Source organism: Bos indicus, chromosome 25 (assembly GCF_029378745.1).
Source record: "Bos indicus isolate NIAB-ARS_2022 breed Sahiwal x Tharparkar chromosome 25, NIAB-ARS_B.indTharparkar_mat_pri_1.0, whole genome shotgun sequence".
Lineage (NCBI taxonomy): Eukaryota > Metazoa > Chordata > Mammalia > Artiodactyla > Bovidae > Bos > Bos indicus.
The window spans coordinates 26,849,116-26,869,767 of NC_091784.1; the positions used below are offsets into that span (position 1 = coordinate 26,849,116).

At 56.0% G+C, this 20,652-nt stretch overlaps 1 protein-coding gene across 3 annotated transcripts in view; it reads left to right on the forward strand.

Moving 5' to 3' along the window:
- SBK1 (SH3 domain binding kinase 1) overlaps window positions 1-20,652 on the forward strand; it is a 54,114-nt gene that overhangs the window by 27,391 nt on the left and 6,071 nt on the right. Inside the window, exons 1-3 of one of the 3 annotated variants that reach the window (XM_070779852.1) lie at window positions 264-1,127; window positions 1,993-2,224; window positions 19,831-20,063. In XM_070779852.1, the coding sequence (XP_070635953.1) occupies window positions 19,838-20,063 (226 nt within the window). In that variant the 5' untranslated portion in view covers window positions 264-1,127; window positions 1,993-2,224; window positions 19,831-19,837. Of the gene's footprint in view, window positions 1-263; window positions 1,128-1,992; window positions 2,225-19,830; window positions 20,064-20,652 lie in introns of those variants that run through there. The other 2 variants (XM_070779850.1, XM_070779851.1) reach the window with 2 other exon arrangements.

Consider the following 20,652-nt stretch of genomic DNA (forward strand, 5'->3'; position numbering starts at 1 on the left):
AGACTCCCCCGAATCCTCTCTAACCTCATTCTCGCCCCCTTGTGGGCTCTGACCTAGAAAAGACGGGAATGAAGGAGAGAGCAGCAACCCACGGGCGCTAGGACCCAGCGCGGCCGGAAGGCGGGGTGGGGGCGCCGCGCGCCACTCCCTCCGCGCGGGGAAAATCTGCGCCCCGCGGCGCGCGGCAGGAGGGCGCGGCGGGAGGGCGAGCGCGCGCCGGGGTTAGTGCGCGTGCGCGAGGGCGCGCGCCAAGCGGAGCGGACAAAGGGGCGGGCGGTGGCGCGCGAGCCGGAGGGCGGAGCCGCGGGCTAGGCGGGCAGGTGCGCGCAGGCCGGAGGGCGGAGCCGCGATGCCGCGATGGAGCGCTGCCCGGGCGGGCGCCGGGGCCGGGGCCCGAGCACCGGGCGGAGCGCGAGCCGGAGCCGCAGCCGGAGCCCGGACCAGGCCGGGGTCCGGGACCGCAGGGCCGGGCTGCTCGTAGCGGCGGCGACGGAGCCCCCCAGCGGTTGAGGGGCTTCCTCCCAGCTCCTGCCGGTGGCCAGGACTCAGCAAGCCCCCGCAGCCGGGGAGCGCGGGGATCCCCCCCGACCACATCCAGGACCCAGAGACCTTTAGGAAAGCGAGTGGGCCCCCCAGATCCAACAGAGATCGACTCCCCACCCGGGGAAAACGGAGACTACCTCCGTATTCAGAAGACAGCGACCTCCCTGCGGTTCCGCGGACTCCCCCTCTTCAGTCTGGGCCCCCACAAGACCTAGAACGCAGTGACCCCCTGTCCGGGATTGTGGGGACCCCTTCTGAAGATCCTGGCCATTACAACTCCACACCTCAAGACACGAAGATCCAGCTCAGAACGCCCCTAGATCAGGGGTCTTAGATCCCCCGATTCCGGCGCACAGAAACCCCAAATCTAGGGACCCGAGGACAGCAAGAGCTATCCCTCAACAGCAAGAGGCTTCGGAGACCCCCACTGAAAGCTCCAGGACCGGGGCGACTGAGCCCCTCGCGGCCCCTTTCTCATCCCGGCCCATGATCGTGGCGCCCTGAGCCCCCCGGGCCGGGCTGACGACGGAAACCGAGACGGCGCCCAGGCCCCCTGCCGCGGCGTCCCCGCGGCCCCAGCTCAGGTAAGCCGGGCCCAGGTGAGGGGCAGCAGGTGAGTGGCCGCCGAGGTCCCTAGCCCTGCAGGTGGGGAAGGAAGTATGGGGTGCGCACGGCCCCCTCCCCAGCGTCGCCATGGAGCCGAGGCTGAAGGACGTCTCTTTGTGTCTCGCTTGGAGGAGCCGCCCCCTCCTCCTCTCCCTTCCCCCACCCCCCACCCTAGCCCTGGGGTTCGGGCACAGCTCCCCAGACCGCGGGGGAGTGGTGGCAGAGACCCTTCGGCCGCGAAGAAGGGAGAAGAGGGTGGGGAGTCCACCCCCAAAATCGCGAGCCTGGAGCTGTTGGGACCCTTGGTCCTTGGAGGATATACACCCCTCCCCCCAAGGCCAGGCTGAGTTCTCAAGTGAAGTCCTCTCCTGGGAAGAGAAGATTTGGGGTGTCCACAGGTGAGGGGGCCTGCAGTGGGTGGCCCTAGGGTGATGGCTGGGGCTTTGGGTGTGTGTCTTTGTCTGTGAAAGTCAAGGAAGGGGTGTGTTTGAGAGAATGAATGGGATTCCCTTCTTTTCTCTATGATCCCATTGCACCCCCCCCCACCCAAACTACAGGGGACCTTGGGGGATCTTCACCCAGGCCATACTTTGTGCTCCCTGCAGGACAAGGAAGGGGGAACAAGCCCTTTCTAAAGTGAGGCTCTGGTTTCTGGGGAGGGGAGGAAGTCTGGATCAAGGAGCCATTTCAGGTCAGGGCACCTTTCTGTCCCCATTTGCCCCAGGGGCAGCAAAGCCAAGGCTTTCCCTTGTCCTCCTGACCTCCGGGACACCCAGGGCCAAACCTCAGGTGGGGTCAGTGTGTCCTGGACAACCAAGGAACCACTCTAGGTTCCGGCTTCAGCTTTACAGGTGGTGTACAAAGCAGTATCCCCGCCCGGCCATCAGTGCGGTCCTGAACCCCAGCCCCTGCAGCTCATGGGAGGATGAGAGGCCCGGGGGATGTTTTATCCTGGAATTCTGGATCAGAGGTCCTGAGAAGGGACGGGACCGTGCAGGGGAACACATGGAGCCACTGGGGTTTCTGCCAGCCTCCTCTCTCAGCCCTCTGCAGGCGAGCAGTGATGCTGAAGAAGGTACGACTCTGGGTACAGGTAGCCTCACCAGGAGTTCCTTTGTTCACTGGTTCATTCAACAAACGTTTTAGCTAGTGTCTGTGAGGTACCAGGTACTGGAGTCAAGGTCCTTTTTCCCACTTCATCCCCTTTCCTGATCTTTCCTGTTCATCACGTCTCTGGGCTGTTCTCAATTTGCCCGTACTTGGTTGGACCAGTTGAGGTGGGTCTGGTCAGTTCTGATCCCACACCTGAAGCATCTGAGCCTGGGTAGCAGATTCCTCTTCTCCCCGCTTCCCAGTACCAAGTGCCCCACCCCTACGTGCTACTGGTGTTGACTTAAGGGGTGGGATGTGGCCAGCAGGAGAAGAGGCTTGGGGGCTCCAGGTCAGACCCCTGGCGGCCCCGCCTTCAAATTCAAGGACAATTGAGACAGCCCCCCGCCTCAGCTCAGGCTGTGGGGGAGCTGATTGCCCTGAAGACTGGGTGACCTTGGGCAAGCATGTGGCATCTCCCAGAGAGAACGACAGCAAGGCACTCACTCTGCAGCAGGCAGGGTGGATGTGGCTCACACCTGGGCCCGCAGAAGTATCCAGGTGTGCCCTCTCCATCTCTAAAGGAGCTCCTCTTCCCTCACCGGGTTCCCAAGAGCCAGGGCCTTGTCAGACAACCCACCGGCAAAGAGTGGAGTCGGCGGCTAAATGAGTGGAGACTTGAGTCACTGTGACTAGGGAAAACCACCAAGAGGCCAGAGGGAGACAGAGAGTAAGCTTTCCCGGCCAGGCTCACCTGCGATGGCTCCCCGTTGAGTCTGGAACGAGCGCCATCAGAGCCCTTTGCAGTGTGACCTGAAACCACCTCCCAAGCATCACCTCCCGTTCATTCCTCACTCTCCATCCTCTACTTCTGGCTCATCTCTGTCCCCCAGCTCCTTCCTTCCACCGTGTGTTGTTCCCCCAACCTGAAAAGCCCCACTGCAGGATGGCTCACGGGCAGTTCTCTGTCTCCACCCTCCCCTTTTGCTCTGACCTGGGCTGGCACAGAACGGAGAGCAGAGCTGGGCTGGGCGATGGTTGGTGGCTGTGAGAGTGTATCTCCACCTCGAGACTCCGAGCTCCAGGAGACGGGACCAGGTCTGTCCCCAACTCCCCGCAGCATCGGCTTTGCCTACCCCAGAGCCCAGCATATTGTACAGCACATGTTGTCAAACACAACTTCTCGACACATTTTGTTGATCCAAACAGTGTTTTTCTCCTGTTTGTTGCCAATGTTAAACAAACATGCAGTGTCACATACAAATATTGATTTGGGGGTCCTCTTGAAAAATGCTGTGACAAGCCGAGACCAGAGCTGAAGAATGACGACCTCCTTTAGATGAGCTGTCATCATCTAGCTGGCCCCAAGCCCCACCTGGCCTGTTCACTCATTTACATGACCTGCTGGGCCCTCTTGTAGCATCTAGCTTTGCAGGCCTAACGTAGAGGCCAGAAAATGTTTGCTCAGCGGGTGACCTTTGTCTCTGTATATCTGTGCACTCAGGTCTTCCCTGCCACCCGCGTGGCCAGGTTAGAACAACCACAGAGCAGCAGCTCTCCAAGGTCTTTTAGGCCAAGAGATGAAGTGAGCCTGAATTCCTCCATTAGCCAGAAGCATCTCCACCCTGGTCTCACTTTACACTCTGGGCCCCATCTTATGCCCCTTCCTCTCTTCTAGAAGGATTCAGCCAGCAAAATCCTGTTGTAACTGTCCCACATGCCCCAAGAGCAAAAGTCCCAGGTTCTAGACCAAGGTCTTGCTGAGGCCTCGTGGGGGAGGACTGCACTCCGGGCCTCAGTTTCCCCATGTGTCAGGGAGGAATTAGACTAGAAGTTCTGTCAGCTGTAATCTTCCTCCTTGTTCTAACACTCTAGGACTGAATCCAAAGTGCTCTAAGTTTTGGTCAGGCAGGAGAGGTCGGGCGGGGGGCGGGGGGGGCATCATGCCAAAGTCATGCAAAAATATTAACCTACCCTAAACATTGAGGAAACCAAGGGGTGATACTAAGTAGCTGCACAGGGTGTGCCATCTTCCTGGATGAAGGTCAACAGCATCCTGAGGCCAAAGGAATCAGCGGAGCTCTGTAGTTGAGCTCTGGACTTCTGGGGTTTGAATCGCCGCTGTGTGTCCTCAGGCAAGTCACTTAACCTCTCTGAGCTTCATTTTACTTATGTGGAAAACAAGGATACTACCTACCTCAGGGTCAGCAGGGGGATTAAGTGAGCTAAAGCATGAAAAGGGCCTTGGACAGGATCTGCCAGGTGGCATTACCGCCAAGGGTTACTCATCCACTTGCCAATGCTCTTTCCAATAGGAGCCAGTCGTGCTCAGAAACTATTCTTGATTTTCCTATTGGGGAAGCCAGAGGGCTTTTGGTACTCACCTCAGGAAAGGGGAGGTGGGTGTTTGAGCAGTTCTGTGTGGTGCTTAATGACATGCCCCTGCTACGGGTAGAGGTAGGGTGAGAGTCAAGTGTGAGGGGTGGGATCTATGTTAGCTGTATCTGAGGTCCTCTTCCTGACCAGAGCCACTTTCCAGGTGAGGTACTTGGCAGGCTTGTGTCCCCAGACTTCCTGTCCAGGCAGATGGGCCTCTGGCCAGAGCCAGACCAGCATCTCCAACAGATGTGTTCTGCTCCAGGCTTCCCCCTCCCTCCCCGACTTCCTTAGTCCCCCTTCCGGTCTCAGAAAGCTGTGGCATAAAGCCTGGTGGGGCCCTAAGAGCACCTCTCCTCTCCTGTCCTTCTTCTCCCTATCCTCCCCTCCCCCCACCATACAGCTTGGCCACAGCCTGAGAGGGGACAGGTCTAGACTCCCAGCTCGGCCCCCATTCGGGGAGCCATGTAATATCAGGGTTCAGGGAAGCATTTTTTAGTGTCAAGTGTCCCACGCCGGTCTCTGGACATCCCCTCTCCCATAGAAGGGAGAAGCAGCACCTCATTAACCCAGTGTGGGGATTTGAGCCCAGCCCGGTGAACTCCCAAAGGTTCATGTGAAACTAACATCAGACCTGCCTCCACCTCTCTCCGGCTGTGTGACCTTGGATGAGGCAGTTTCCTCCATCCTCAGTTTCTTCTGATGAAGAATGGGAATAGTACCAGCTCCTTCCTAGTGTGGGGAGCACTTTTAGTGGTGTCTGCTACTTAAGTGTTTGCTTATGACTTCTGCCACCAGCTGCAGGGTCTGCGATGAGTGGGTCCAGCCACTGTGACTCCCTTCCTTGTGGCCTTAGCCAGTCCTGGGAGAGGCAGAGAATGTTCCAGCTGCTTCTGCGTGTTTTGATGACCCTGAGGGGCAGGGATGGGGACTGGATAGTGGACAGGATAGAGCCTCCTCCTGGTGAGGCCCTGTAGAGGCTGTACTGATCCCCACCTCAGGATAGCTCCTCATCTGATGGGCCCGCAACATAGCAAGAAGGCGTCTTTTTCTCTCGAATTGGGGGCCCACAGTCCTAAGGCAGATCAGATCATCCCACCCTGAGAGCTCAGGTACCTGCCAGCCCAGATCCTACGTGTCTCCAGGAAGTGCAGTGGGACCCGCAGTTAACAGGGGTTAGTGGCCAAAAGCACAACTTCTCGACCCGCTGTGTGACCCTGGGCAAGGTGCTTAGCCTCTCTGTGCCTCAGATCCCTCAGCTACAAAAAAAGGGGACGAGACTAGTCCCTGACTTGTAGCGTCATAGTGAAGATTCAGTGATGAAGGTGTGTAAAGCGCTGTGAATGGCACCAAGTACCCTCTATGCTTTGCTGTTAATATCAGCCCCCTGAAGCCCTGAGCAGAAAGGGAATGTTAGCCCCATTTTACAGGTGAAAAAAAAGGGGGGGTTGGGGTAAAGATCTGTACTCAAGCGTCCATATCTAGGATTCGGAGAGGATTCTATCCATCCTTCCATCATTCACACACAGCGCACAGGGCATGGCCAGACAGAAGGAACCAGCAGAAGCTAACTTGGCTCTGGCCGTGCTCCTGGACACACTGCCCTCACACCTCACTTGGGGCCACAGCTGCTGAGAGCTGCAGCACCGAGGAATCTTCGAAGGAGGTCTGAAAGGCTCCCCACTCCTTCCTCTCTCGGCCCCTCCAAGGACAGTGGTGGGATGCTGCTGGCCTGAAGGGGTCTCTGAGTGTAGTCGGGTCAGGTTCCTGCTGTCTCTTGGCCTCTTGGAGCCTGGCGCATGGTCTGGCTTCAGGAAAGTTTTGCTCCGGTCCAGAGACTGGCATGCATCTTACTCGGAGTGAAAGGCAGGTCCTCACTGCGGCCTCTGAGGCCCTGTCCACTGTCCCCCACCCCTTACCTCTATCTACCCTCCCCCCTGGCCCTTGTCCCTTGCCGCCTGCTTCAAGCCCTGCCGGCCTCCTCACGGTTCCCTGAACACACCAAGCACAGCACGTGCCTCTGCCAGGAGGACTCTTCCCCTACAAGATCCACAGTCTCCACAGGACTTGCCTGGGTGTCCAGTGGCTAAGATTCCAAGCTTCCAGTGCAGGGGGCCCGGGTTCGATCCCTGGTCAGGGAACTAGATCCTGCAGGCTGCAGCTAAAGACCCTATGTGCTACAGCTAAGACCCAGTGCAGCCAAATAAATAAATATTAGAAAGAAAAAAGACTCCCAGGCCCACAGTTCTCCACGTGCTTACAACCTTCTCAGTAGGGCCTTTCCTGACCCCCTCGTCCCCTGTCCTTCTACAGTTCCATTCCCCACCCCCAGCATTTCCTTGCCTCTCCCTGCTTTGTTTTTTCATTTAGAACATTGCACTATCTGACTTCCGTCTCTTACTTAACCTTTATCATTGTCTGTCCCCAAATGAGAATGTAAGGTCCTTGAAGACAGGGCTGTTCGTTTGGTTCATGAATGTATTCCAGCTCCAAGCACATAGTAGGTGCTCAGCAAACATCTATTGAATGTTCTGGAGCCAGGCAGAGCTCTGTAAGCCATGCCCTAACTGCGTGCCACTGGACACGTCACTTAGTTGCCCCTTCTCTGAGTCTCAAGTCTCCTGCGCAGTGAGGGATATAATGGGAACAGCAGGAGCAGCTTCTCCTAAAATGGTTGTGAAGTATGAATGAGTCAATATGTCTAAAGTACTTTAGGTGGTTCATAAATGTCAGCTATTATTAATAACACTTTAACCCAGACCACTATTAACCCTATTTCCTGACAAGGAAATGGAAGCTCAGAGAAAGCAAGTGACTTACCCAAGTGACTTCATGGCAGGGTGTGGTGGTGACCTGGTTCCACCCAGGGGGGACCGAATCTGGGCTCCAGGTTCCCAAGCTAGGCTGCATCTCCCCTTCCATCCCTCGATAGGGGTCAGGGCAGGGGGGCACAGAGAGGGCGGGGGAAGGGCTCAGCTCTTCAGGGAGCCTCTTGCTCACCCACCCAGCGACCACCCCCTTCCACTGGTGGCCGATCAGCCAAGGACCCTGAGGGCCAGGCTGCCCGTGTCACCCAGCAACAAGGCTCATGCCTCCTCCCGCACCCATGGGGGCTGCCACAGGTAGGTTGGGAACAAGGAGGCCCAGGGCTCCCACCTCCCCTCAGGGCCTGGCTAGAGTGCCTGTCCCAGCTCTGGGCACCAGCTGCAGGCAGGCGTAGCACAGACTATTAATAACCACCAAGGCTGTGCCCTGGGGAAGGGGCAGACCGCGCCAGCTGGGCGGGAGGCTGAGGCAGAGGCTGGAGCCAGAAGCAGAACCTGGCAGCACAGGGAACCCCAGGCCGCCCCTGGTGGGGAGGGCAGCGGGAAGCAGGTTGTTGGCAGCTCCTGCTGCTTGATCTCGGGTCAGTCTCGGCTCTCCCTGTCAGTCTCCTCACCTGGGAAATGTGGGGATGGGCTACGTGATCTCCAAGGTCCCTCCTGGCTCAGGCAGGTCTGGGGGGTGAGATTTAGTAGAGCCAGCATGGCCCCCATGTCCAGCCTAGAAAACCAAGACACTCAAGATGGTACAGCGTCTTCAGGGTCCAGGATGGAACCAAGGTCTCAGTCCCCTCTGTGCAGCAAATTCTTACCAAGCATCTGCTCTGTGCCAAGCACTGTAGGAAGTGCCCCTTTAATTCTCACAGAAGCCCATCATGTTAAATGGGCGTTCTCATTCCATTTTACTGATGGACAAACTGAGGCTTAGTTAGGCTTAGGCAGGGGATACAGCCAGAATATGCACCATGAGGGGAAGATGAAAAGATCTGAGAATATTATCCTGTTCCTCTTGAGCTGGAACAGAATGTTTGGTGGAGTCTATTTGTGTCAAAGGACCAAGGAGAGGGAGAGGACTTCCCTGGCCTCTCTTACGGGCTTCTCGGGGCCCTGACATTGTATGCAGAAGTGTATAGGTGGTGGCTGGGGACATTTTTCAGGGTAAAGAGAACTGAGACTTTGGTGACCCATGAAGGAACATGAAATAGCTCATTTCATAGATTGGAAACTTGTGCAGAGCAGGGTCTGGGGGCGGGGCTGCACAAGGTTCCCTGGGCATGAGCAGCAAAGGCTGGAGCTTTCCCAGGCAATTCACACTTCTCTTTTTGGGGTGAGAGGACCCAGCTCTGGACCGCCCCCCACCCCACTCACTTGCAGTGGATGGGAGAGCCCACGTGTGAACTGATTTCTGCCCTGGGGTAAAAACCAGGAGGGTCAGGGATACCCTTCTGAGAAGGTGTTAAGTGGCAGAGAACCAGACTGGGGCACTGGCTGTGGGGGTGGAGGGGGGAGGGCTCCCCTCGGGGGTGAGTGTCAGGGGGGTTCCCAGCTCCCCCCGCTTCCTGAGCCTGGGCCAGCTCCATGTGGTGATTCAGGGCAACCAAGCTGGGCCACTCTTCCCCCCAGGCCCCTCTCTGGGGACACCCACCCCAGAGTGCTGAGCCTGGATGAGTGGGCACCATCTCCCCTCACACTCTCCTTTGGGATTGTCTGCCCCCCTAACCATGCCTGCTTCCTTATATCCCCCTAGATCCAACAGGACTGTACCCAGTGAAAATTTAATTCTCACCCTGCCCCTGGTCATTCAGTTCCCACTTCTTTCCCCAGACATTCATTCATTCATTCACCAATATTTATTAAGTTTTCTACTATGTGCCAAGCACTGTGCTAGCTGGGGATACAGCAGTGAACGAGACCAGCCTGACAGAGTCCCTGCCCTCCTGATGCTTACATTCTCGTGGGGAAGAGAGACATCCACAATAGACGTTATGTTAGACAGGGCTATACTCTGCTGGGGGAGAAAGTAAAACAGGAAAAGGGGAGTGTGGTTGGATAGCACTAGTTGAGAAGGTGCTGTTGGAACAGAACTTGGAGGAAATGAGCCATGTGGATGTCTGGGGGCAAAGGGAACAGCTCCCGGGTGGGGAGCTGGCGTGTTCAGGGAACAGCAGGGAGACCAGTGTGTCTGGAGCAGCAGGAGGGATGAGACAGGTCAGAGGGGTAAATCAAGGGCTGTTGTAAGGACTTGGACTGAGATAGGAGCCCCTGGAGGGTGATGAGCTGGGGAGTAGTGTGGTCTGATTGGGGTTTGATGGGCTTCCTGGCTGCTGTGTCAAGGAGAGGTTGAGGGGGGTAGGGAGCAGCAGCTGAGCCCTGATGATGGCTCAGAACAGTGGGAGTGAGTGCTGAGGATGGTCAATGAAGACACCTTCATTGGTGTCTGGTTGCATCCAGAGTTACTTTATGCAAATACAAGCAAATAAGAAACTCATTCCTGTTTCCCCCCTCACTTCAAAATAATGTACTAAACAAAGTGATGTGGCGGCCCAGAGACAGCCAGGAAGCTGGTGGCAGCTGCTGTGTCCCACAGCCCTCTCCTGATGACCGGGGTGGGCCAGTGGCACAGCCCCCTGAGGGACTTCAGGCTCTGTATAGAAATCCCGGATGCACTCATCCTTTAACCTGGCAACCCACTTCGATCCTACAGACACACCTGCACACTGCCACAGGACTTATGTACAAGGCTGCTCATTGTTCGTGGCAGCAAAAGGTTGAATGTACACAGTCAGCATCTATCAGTTGGTTAAATAAACGGCAGTGTCTATATCCATGGGCTTCCCAGGTGAATAAATGGTAAAAAAATCCACCTGCAATGCAGGAGATGTGGGTTTGATCCCTGGGTCAGGGAGATCCCCTGGAGAAGGAAATAGCTACCCACTTCAATATTCTTGCCTAGGAAATCTTGTGGACAGAGGAGCCTGGCAGGCTACAGTCAATGGGGTCGCATTAGATTGGACATGACTTAGCAACTGAACAACAACCTAAATCCAGACATACCTTTTCATGCCCTGGGAGCCTTGGTCTGTCAGCAGTTCCTCTGTCCTGCAGTCCAGCCTCCTTGGACCTCCCCTAGCCTTGCATTTAATGCCAGCCAGCCTGGGTGCTGTCCACACCTGTGGTGCTGAAGCTAATGGAGCTGGAGGGAGGTCTGGGCTGCAAACCAGAGACCAAAGATAGGAAAAGGGAGACAGAGCAGGAAGCATTCAAGGTTCAATTCCCAGCTCTGCCTCTTACCAGCTAGGTGACCTTGGGCAAATTGCTTAACCCCTGTGAGCCTCAGGATCCTTATTTGTAAAATGGGGTTGCTGTGAAGATTGCATGGCAGCAGCAATGTAAAGCATTGGCAATTGAGAATATAAATAGTCCTTTTGACTATTAATGTATCATTTTAGAGACTGTAATGCATAGTGGAGAAGCATCTGGACACTGCAGTGATAATGCCTAGATTGGAATCCTGGCCCCGCCACTTACAGGATGGATGGTCTTGATCAAGTGACATGACTTGCTCTATCCCTCAGTTTCCTTGTCTGTAAACTGGAGTGAATAGTAGATTAGATGAGTTCATTTACATGAGGGACTTGGCACACGACAGGGGTTCCTTAAGTGTTAGTTGTTGCTGTCAACTTCCTGTCCATTGTATTCAGCATTCTGATCATGAATACACCCCAGCCTCTCTGTTCGCAGTGACCACTGTCACTCACCGCCACTACGATCTCTGCTGTGTTTGGGGCTGGGAGCTGTTACAGGGAGATACACCTTGTCCTGCAGACGCCCTGGCTTCTAGTCCAGCCCTGCCACTGACTCTCTGTGATTTTTGAGCAAATTGTTGTTCCCTTCTGGCCATCAGTCTCTGCACCTGTAAAACGGGGCTAATGATATCTCATGCAGACCCTTGGGAAAATAGCTATGTGCCTGCAGGGTCACATTCAGGAAAGCCAAGATATAAAAAGTTACAGCTTCCCAAACACGTAAAGAATTATTCACCCGGCATTTGTCACACCCTGGCTAAGAGCTAGGAATAGCAAGATGATTAAGGCATGGGGCTTGCTTTCAAGGAGCTCTTGGGTTTCTTGCTAGATTGTCAATCCTCTTCAAGGCCCATTCGGGTGTCACCTCCTCCAGGAAGGCACCCTGATCCCCACTGCCAGTGTCCTTCTTAGAAATGGCAGAGCACTGATCATGGCCTTCCTGGCCTCATGATTATCTGAGTCCTTCTTTGGTTTGCCTCCTTGATTTGTAGGCTGATACCCTCTATCTAATCTGCACACCCAGTGCCAGTACCCAGCACAGTGCCTGGGCTTGAATAGATATGCTTGTCTGGAGGCTTTAGGCTGTGAGCTACATAAATTCAACTCAAATTGGCTTAAGCCAAAAGGAAATGTATTGATTCAGGAAACAAACTTTCAGGAGTATGACTGACTTTAGGCATATCTGGAGCCAGATGCTCAGAGTCATCAGAAACCTCTCCATCTTTCAGCGCTGCTTATCTCTTTGTTGCTTCTTTCTCGGGCTACCCTCATGCTGGCCAAGCCCAGCAGCTCCAGGCCTGTGTTCTCCAGCTTTGTAGGCCAGGGGTCAGAGGTATCTCTTTTCTTATAACTTAAGCAAGAGTCCTAAAGTGAGATCTCAGTGAGTCACCTTGGATCACATGTTCATCTTAGAACCAGCCAGAGTGACCTCGCAGATGGGATGCATCCCCTGGTTGACTGGCCCTGGATCAGGTCTGCGCTGAGAGTCAGGGTGGGGACAGCCCTACTGAACCAGTGGACTGAAGGAGGGAACCATTCCCCACAGAAAGGGAAAGTGATGCTGAACAGGAGGCAACACTATAGGCCAATACAAGAAACCACCAAAAATGCGAACAAGGCAAGGATCAGGTCAACTCTGGCCTTGAGACAATTTATCTGACCCCACAGGTGTGGAGGACTAGAGGGGAGATACCTGGAGACAGGCTAGGGGAGAATGTGGGATGCAGAGAGCTGGCTCAGCCACACAGGCTGAAGGAAGGAAGTGACAACCTCTCGCTTGTGTTATTGTTGTTTAGACACTAAGCCTGGGCTGTAGCCTGCCAGACTCCTCTTTCTATGGGGTCTTCCAGGCAAGAATACTGGAGTGGGTTGCCATTTCCTTCTCCAGGGGCCTTCCCGACCCAGGGATCAAACCCGTGTCACCTGCATCGGCAAGCAGGTTCTTTACCACTGAGCCACCAGGGAAGCCCAGCCTCTCATTTGACACAGAAGCAAAGTGAAGCAAGTGAGAGAGGCCAGCTTCCATCCCTATTCATTATCTGAAATTCCACATTGTGGCTGCTTTTTCTTGGGAACTTTTAATGATACTGCAGATGCAAAGAGGGGACCCCTCCTCCAAGGCACAATCACTGTTTGATGGCATCCTTCCAGGCCAGGGCTTTGTAAGGACACCCTTGGGGTTTGCCTGTGCAAAGGGCAGAGCATGGGTCCAGAGACCTGAGGGAAGGGGCCCCGGCATGGGGACTGAGAATCTTAGAATCCCAGAGTGACAGTAAGAGAGGGCTGGCTGACTCGGTCCAATCTCACCCCCCACCGATTCCCCCAAACAGATGGGCTTCCAGTATCTGCTTCTCTGCTCCCAGCGACGAAGAACGCACTTCCTCCCTGCTGTGAGACTGTGAGACTGTGAGAATTGTCTCGTTTTTGAGTTGCTGTCTGCCTACAGGAGCCTCGCAGGACACAGCGCATGAAAGCATGCGATCTAAAACCTCATAGCCTAAGTTCAAATCCCACTCTGCTGTTTATTAGCTCTGGGACAAGTTACTCAACCCATCTGTGCCTCAGTATCCCTTTCTGTAAAATGGGGAGAAGAATAGTAGTGCCCACCTCCCAGACTTGTTGGGATTAAATGATTTAATCCACTGTTTGCATACCAGCTGGCATACAGTCAACACTCGGTAAATATTTGCCGGGGTGATTATTCTCCCACAAGACAGGAGAAGAGCAGATTCCCTTACCTTCACAGACTGGTCACCCTCCACCTAACTCAGTAACTGAATTCTTGTCACTCGGTTGCCAGTGTTACCACCATCCAGGTTCCCTTCTCTGGCCACATCCCAGGAGTCCAAACACTGAGGTTCAAATCTCAGCTCTTTTGCTTACCTGCAGCATAACCCTTGAATCAGGGTGATGTCGGCTGCTCTAACAACTAAATCTCACATACATCAGCAACTTAACAGGACAGCATTTTACTTCCAGCTCACAAAATACCAGAGTGGGTAAGACTGGTCAGCAGCAGGCCTCTGACACCTGGGGACCCAGGTTCCTCCCATCTTTAGTTCCACCACCATCTTTTAGAGTCTTAGGGTCCTCTGCATCAAGCCACAGAAGAAGAGAGACACCTTAACCACTCTTAAAAGCCCCAGCCTAGAACTGACACCTCGTTTCTGTTCACATGCCACTGGGGAAAACCCGCCACAGGTGTCCACACCTGGATGCAAGGGAGGGGAGGGATGTAGTTCCCTGTTGACCACCACCCTGCAGAACAGCTGTGTGTCACAGAAGAGGGAACACAAAGCTCTGACAGGCGGTTGGCCATCTTTGTCATAACCACAATAAGTCATCAACCTCTTGGGCCTCTACTCTTCGTCCGTGAGGTGGATCACTTGATGGAGGCAGCAATTGCACAGCTCTGTACATTTCCCTAAATCACTGGATTGTACACTTGCTACGGGGGAGTTTTGTGATATGCCGATTGTTGTCATTGTTCAGTCACTAAGTCACATCTGACTCTCTGCGACTCCATGGACTATAGCCTACCACGCTTCTCTGTCCGTGGGATTCCCCAAGCAAGGATCCTGGTATGGGTTGCCATTTCCTTCTCCGGGGGATCTTCCCAACCCAGGGATCAAACCCGTGACTCCCGCATTGGCAGGTGGATTATTTACTGCTGAGCCACCAGGAAGCCTAGATATACGAGTTACACCTCAGTTAAGCAGATTTTTAAAAATAGGAGGCATCTTGCCCCCTTCTGAGGGCACTTATGAGGACTCAGTGAGTGTGTGTGTGTGCGTGCGTGCGTGTGTGCGTGGTAGGGAAGGGGATCCCAATGTAGACCTGACTTGGGTTACACATTTACTGTTGTTTTCACAAAGGTGGGACCCAGCTCGAGCCACCTGCCAACAGGAAGTGGTAGGTGGTTCGGTCTTGCTTAGGAAACTCTCCCCCACCACCGTGGCCCTCCCAGCCTGTGGCGGAAGACCCAGCCCACGGGGCCGGAGCCTTTGTGGTCAGGGTCACAACCGCTGCCATGAAGACTGGGCGAGGCCCTCTTGCCTTCACCACAGACGGGGAATTGAGGGCCTCCCTTGGGGTCAGCGAGGACACACTGGAGGTGCAGGTCACATGGGGTCCCCAAGGGCAGCACAGCCCTCGCGTGTGCACAGATGCAGTACCAACTGCACAGGGTGAGCGGAGGCCAGCCAGGGCCTCCATGCCTGGTGCTGGGAAGTTCACAGCCACCAACTTCTCAGCTGCTCCTCCAAGGGGAGGAAGGGACGACGCTGTAGGCGAAATACCTTAAGGTCAAGTTCCCCATGATACCAGACATCTGTGCCCTCAACCACCCAGCGAGGCTGAAGGGTCTGACTTCATTCTTTGGGCTCAAGTCTCCACCTGAAAAAAGGAGCTGGTATACCTTGGCTTCCCAGGTGGCTCAGAGGTAAAGAACCCGCCTGCCAATGCGGGAGATGCATGGTTCAAACCCCTGAGTCGGGAAGATCCCCTGGAGAAGGGAACGGTAACCCACTCCAGTATTCTTGCCTGGGAAACCCCATGGACAGAGGAGCCTGGAGGGCTACAGTCCAAGGGGTCGCAAGGAGTTGGACACGACTGAGCGTGCACGCACACCTGCCACGGGGACTGTTGTGAGAACTAAGTTAGTTAATACCTGGACCAGCGCCTGGCCCTCAGTCAACTCGCCACAGGAGCTCCAGGAGAGCATGTGCATCCCTGGCTGAGGCTCTGCCCCCTTCTGGGCCTCCATTTGCCCGCTCGGATACTGAGGGATCTGCAGGTGATGTTCTCACATTCCGTCTTGGGAAAAAAAATAGAGGTGGTTAAAAGCACCAACTTTGGAGCCAGTGCCAGCACCAGCGAGATGACATTGGGCGAGTTCTACAGTCTCTGTGCCTCGTGCTCATCACCCCTAAAATGGGGATACTAATAATCCCTCCCTTGAAGATTTCCCTGGTGGTCCAGAGACTAAAACGTCATGCTTCCACTGCAGGATGCATGGGTTCAATCCCTGGTCAAGGAACTAAGATCCCACAAGCTGTGCAGTGCAGCCAAAAATAATAATAGTAGTAGTAACAATACTAATGGTAATACCAGCTACCTCATGGAACTGTGGGCTTCCCAGCTGATGCTAGTGGTAAGGAACCCCCCTGCCAATGCAGGAGACGTAAGAGACACAGGTTCAGTCCCTGTGTCAAGAAGATCCCCTGGAAGAGGAAATAGCAACCCATTCCAGTATTCTTGCCTGGAAAATCCCACGGGCAAAGGAGCCTGGCAGGCTACAGTCCACAGGGTCGCAAAGAGTCAGACACAACTGGAGGGACTCAGCATGCATGCACGCCTGGAATTGTGAAAACGAGAGATGAGGTCAGCCTCCAAACAGGGCTTGACATGCAGTGAGTACATTTAAGTGTCTGCCGTCACCCCTGTTACAACTGTTATTTTCTTCATCTTACGGATGAGGAAGCTGAGACCCAGAGAGGGGTTGTGACTTACTCAAGGTCACCCAGGTAAAAAGTGGCACACCTTAGGATCAAGGCCAAACCTGCTGAGCCCCAAGGCCCGTGCTGTTTCCATCGCTTCCCCACTGCGCCTCTGAAGTCATGTGCGTAGTAACTGGGTCAGAGGCAGCGTACCTGGGGGATGGCGCGGCAGCGTCAATCAGGGACGGGTGCGGGTCAGTCCCTTGTCTCCTGCTGACACCTTGCGGAGAACGGGCCTGGAGGAAGAGGGGGGTTGAAGAAGTGAGTGCAGGGAAGAGATGGAGGTCCCACAACCTGGACCCTCAGAACCAAGGGAAGGGACCGTGGAGAGTTGGATTTGATGTAGCACTAGCCCCCAGGGTAGTCTTGGCCTGTTGATGGGGACGGACAGGATAAAGCTGAGACCACCCAAGATATTCAACAGGGGCTGGAAGAGAGAGGCAGAGAGACCCTGCCTGAACCCTGGGGCCCCTCAGAGACAGGAATTGACACCTGGGGCAGCAGGGAAGGCTTCCTGGAGGAGTGGGACCTGAGGATGAGATAAGGGGAGGGCAGGCTAGCAGGAATGGTGGAGGGCGCTGGAGAGGCAAATTCAAGCTGATGAGCAGCATTGCTGGTCAGTGGTCAGAGCCTGGGGATGAGGAAGCCGGTGTGCCCCCCACCCAGCCCGCAGACCCTGCCCAGGGCAACTCTTGAGGCCAAAGCGGCAGAGAGAAGCAGGCACCCCACAGTCCCTGGGGGAGGGAAGAAGGGCTTCTAGCAACTTGCAGCTGCCAGTCAAGCTCCCAGAGGATGCAGAAAACAGCCCCAAAGGGACCTGACACGACCAAAGCCCGAAGTGGGAGCATTTCCACATGTGTGCACACAGGTGCCTGCACACACAAGGCAGCCCTTGGGGAGTCCACACAAATATCAGGAGAAGTAGGTCAGCAGAGCAGCCCAGGGTCTCTTGATGGGCAGGGGGGAAGAGCCCCAGGTGAAGAGGATGTGTACTCATCAGCACCCAGTGGGGCAGGGGGGAGCCCCACTCACTCCACAGGAACAGCCTGACCTCCCCCTTCCCCAGGCTTCGTTAGAGCCCATGACCTGGCTGTTCCCTCTTGGAGTCCTCTCCACCCAGACAGTGGGCGGACATGTGACGGGGATCCGGAGAGCTGACCCTTCTAGCCCGGAGACTGTCATGGGGATATGTCACCCTACTTTAGCCCTGCAGCGGGGAGATGCCCAGTGCTGTCCTGCCCTGAGCAGGCACTGCATAGACTCGGTGGCCATGCCAGGCAGGGCTGGGCTCAACACACTGTCGCTGGTGGAGGAAGCAGGGCTGGGGGTCCTAGGTTCTCGCTGGAGACGCTCCGAGGGGAGGGGGCACCGTATGGGACTTCATGAATGGAGGGGAGGGGCCTCTGTGGGGGAGCAGAGATACCGAGGAAGAAGCTGGGGGCGGGAGCCAGAGGAGGGGAGAATGGCTCCCTGCACCGCCCTCCCTGTCCCCCCCACCGTCCCCCGCCCCGCAGCCAGCCAGGAGGACGTGCAGATGGAGCTCCGTTTGGGGCTGGGTGGGAGGCAGGAAGTTCCCTCCTGATGTTCCTCTTCTCTGCGTGAAGTGGGAGGCTGGGTCGTGCCGAGGGGGAAGGGGAAAGCAGAGGAGAAGAGGGTTTGGGCCTGGAAGGGGAGCGGCCGGGCCAGGGTAGAGACACCAGGCTCCCGGGCTGGGCTCACCCCAGCTCCCAGCCTCCAGCCCAGCTGAGTGGGCGAGCATCATCGGAATGAGAACCCAACCACACCTGCCTCTTGGGGGTCACTTACTGTGCACCAGGGGCCAACCACTTCATGTCCTGTAACCCTCAGGGAAAATATACTATTGTATTCTTTTTGTAAGATGGGGAAACCGAGGCACAAAGACAGGAAGGAACTTGCACAAGGACATCCAGCTAGCAAGTCATCGAGCCCGGCTTCCAACTGGGCAGCCTGGCTCCAAGTCTGTGCCTTCACTCTGAACCGCGAGGGCAGGGGTGGGGGCTGAGAGCGCTGGTGGTCCACCTGTGACAGGAGGGAGAAGGGAGTGAGGGCGGAGGAGCTGCACCCAGGGATGGCTGCTGAGGCTCAGCCCAGAGGGGGTTCATCGGCCGCCTCCTTCACTGGTGCACAGGCAGACATGGACACGCGGACACTTGATCCCAGATGCTCGGCTCCCTGGTCTAAGCCTCCCCCCAATAGACGGATGAGAAATGCAAACCCCAGATAAGCCTTTGCTGTCACCCATCCCCGAACGCTCCCCACTGCAGCTCTCTGCGCCCCCAGCACCATTGGGAGGCAAACTCAGTACCCCCGGAGGGGTAGGTGTGTCCAGGAAGCCCCCTCCCCCAGCCCATGTGAACACGGAAGGGGACCAGCAGTGAATGTGGAGGATGGGTCGTGGTAGAACAGGCATTCTGTCCTTGTATCCGGGGAGCCTGGGCGGGGACCCGGGAGCTACAGCTGCAGCTGTGTACTTGAGCTGGGCTGTGTGTGGTCGTCTGAGGTCGGGGAATGGATTTTAAGGCCGTGTGGGGATGTGGCCAGCCTGTGCCGCCCTGCCAGGGTTTCGTCTGAGACTCCTGCCCCCTGTTATGGCTTCCCTGGTGGCTCAGTCAGTGAAGAATCTGCCGGCAATACAGGACACCTGGGTTCCATCCCTGGGTCGGGAAGATCCCCTGGAGAAGGAAATGGCTACCCAGTCCAGTATTCTTGCCTGCGAAACCCCACGGACAGCGGAGCCTGGCGTGCTGCAGTCCGTGGGGTCGCAAAGAGCCCAAGCGACTGAACAACCTCCCCTCACATCCCACCTGCCCCTCCCCAGCCTTATTTTCTCTATAGCCAGTGTCACCTTTTATCACAATATATAATTTGTGGGCTCACTGTGTATTGTCCATTTCCCCACCTTGAACATAAGTCCTGTGTGTTCAGGGCTGTGTCCCCAGGGCTCCAAACAGTACCTGGCAAACAGCAGGTGCTGATCAATACTTGTGACTGGGAGCACCCATGTGAACTCAGTATGTGGCGTGTCTGTGTGTGACAAACACATGTGCCTTGCCTGACACTGTGTCTGGATGATAGCATGAGACACCCAAGGAGGGAGCGGTGGGACAATGGCCATGTCTCTGGGGAACGCTGGCTCAGGCCTGACCCTGAAGCTTCAGGGAAAAGATGGGGGGCTTCCCAGATGATTCTTCTTTACCACTGAACCAGCTGACTCCGTGGTAAAGAATCCACCTACCAATGCTGGAGACGTAAGAGACGCAGGTTTGAACCCTGGGTCAGGAAGATCCCCTGGCAGAGGCCATGGCAACCCCCTCCAGTATTCTTGCCTGGAGAATCCCATGGACAGAGAAGCCTGGTGGGCTACAAGTCTGTGGGGTCTCAAAGAGTTTGGACACGCCTTAGCAACTAAACAACCAACCATTCGCAGCAAAGATGCTTGTCGCCCCCTGGTGGTCATTTTAGGCCTGGCATCGGGCCCAGTCCCAGAGATCCTGGGCCCTGGACGGGGAGGAGGTGGGGAGTGGAGGGGTCTGATGTCACACTCCATCCCTCTCCCCACCCCCACACCAGGGAGAAGATGAGCGTGGGCTGCCCAGAGCCCGAGCCGCCCCACTCCCTGCCCTGCTGCGGGCCAGGGACCGCCCCCGGGCTGGGTGCTGGTGTGCCCCTCCTCACCGAAGACATGCAGGCGCTGACCCTCCGCACAGTGGCCGCGAGCGATGTCACCAAGCACTATGAACTCGTCCGGGAGCTGGGCAAGGGCACCTATGGGAAGGTCGACCTGGTGGCCTACAAGGGCACGGGTGAGTGTCTGCAGGGCGGCCCGCTGTAAGACAGGAGCCGCGACCTGGCGACCTGGTGGGGGCTCTCTGTGGGGGCCAGGAGGCCAGTAGGGAAGGAGAGTCTGCTACCTGTGGAGAGAGTGTGTCATGAAGCAGCCCGGGAAGGAGGGGACAAGGGAGGAATCTCTGGATAGAGTGGGCTGCTCTGGGGCCATCCACAGTGCCCTGAGGACAGCCAAAGAGGGCAAGATGGTGGGATGGATTCGCCGACTCAATGGACATGAGTGTGAGCAAACTCCGGGAGACAGTGAGGGACAGGGAAGCCTGGCATGCTGCAGTCCATGGGATTGCCAAGAGTCAGACACGACTGAGCAATTGAACAAAAGTGCCCTCAGGACAGTCAAGGAGATGCGCCTGGGGACATGTGGAATCAGGGGAAAGGTCAGGGCTGGCAGTGGTGTTTGGGGGATGACCAGCACATATGTGATAGCTACCCCCAGGAGGGTGGACCAAACTGAACTGGGGTCTTCGCGAACAGAGCACCATGCTTAACAGCAGGTGGGAGAGGGCCCTGTGAGGTCCACGTGGCAGCTCCATTCCTCAGATCCCG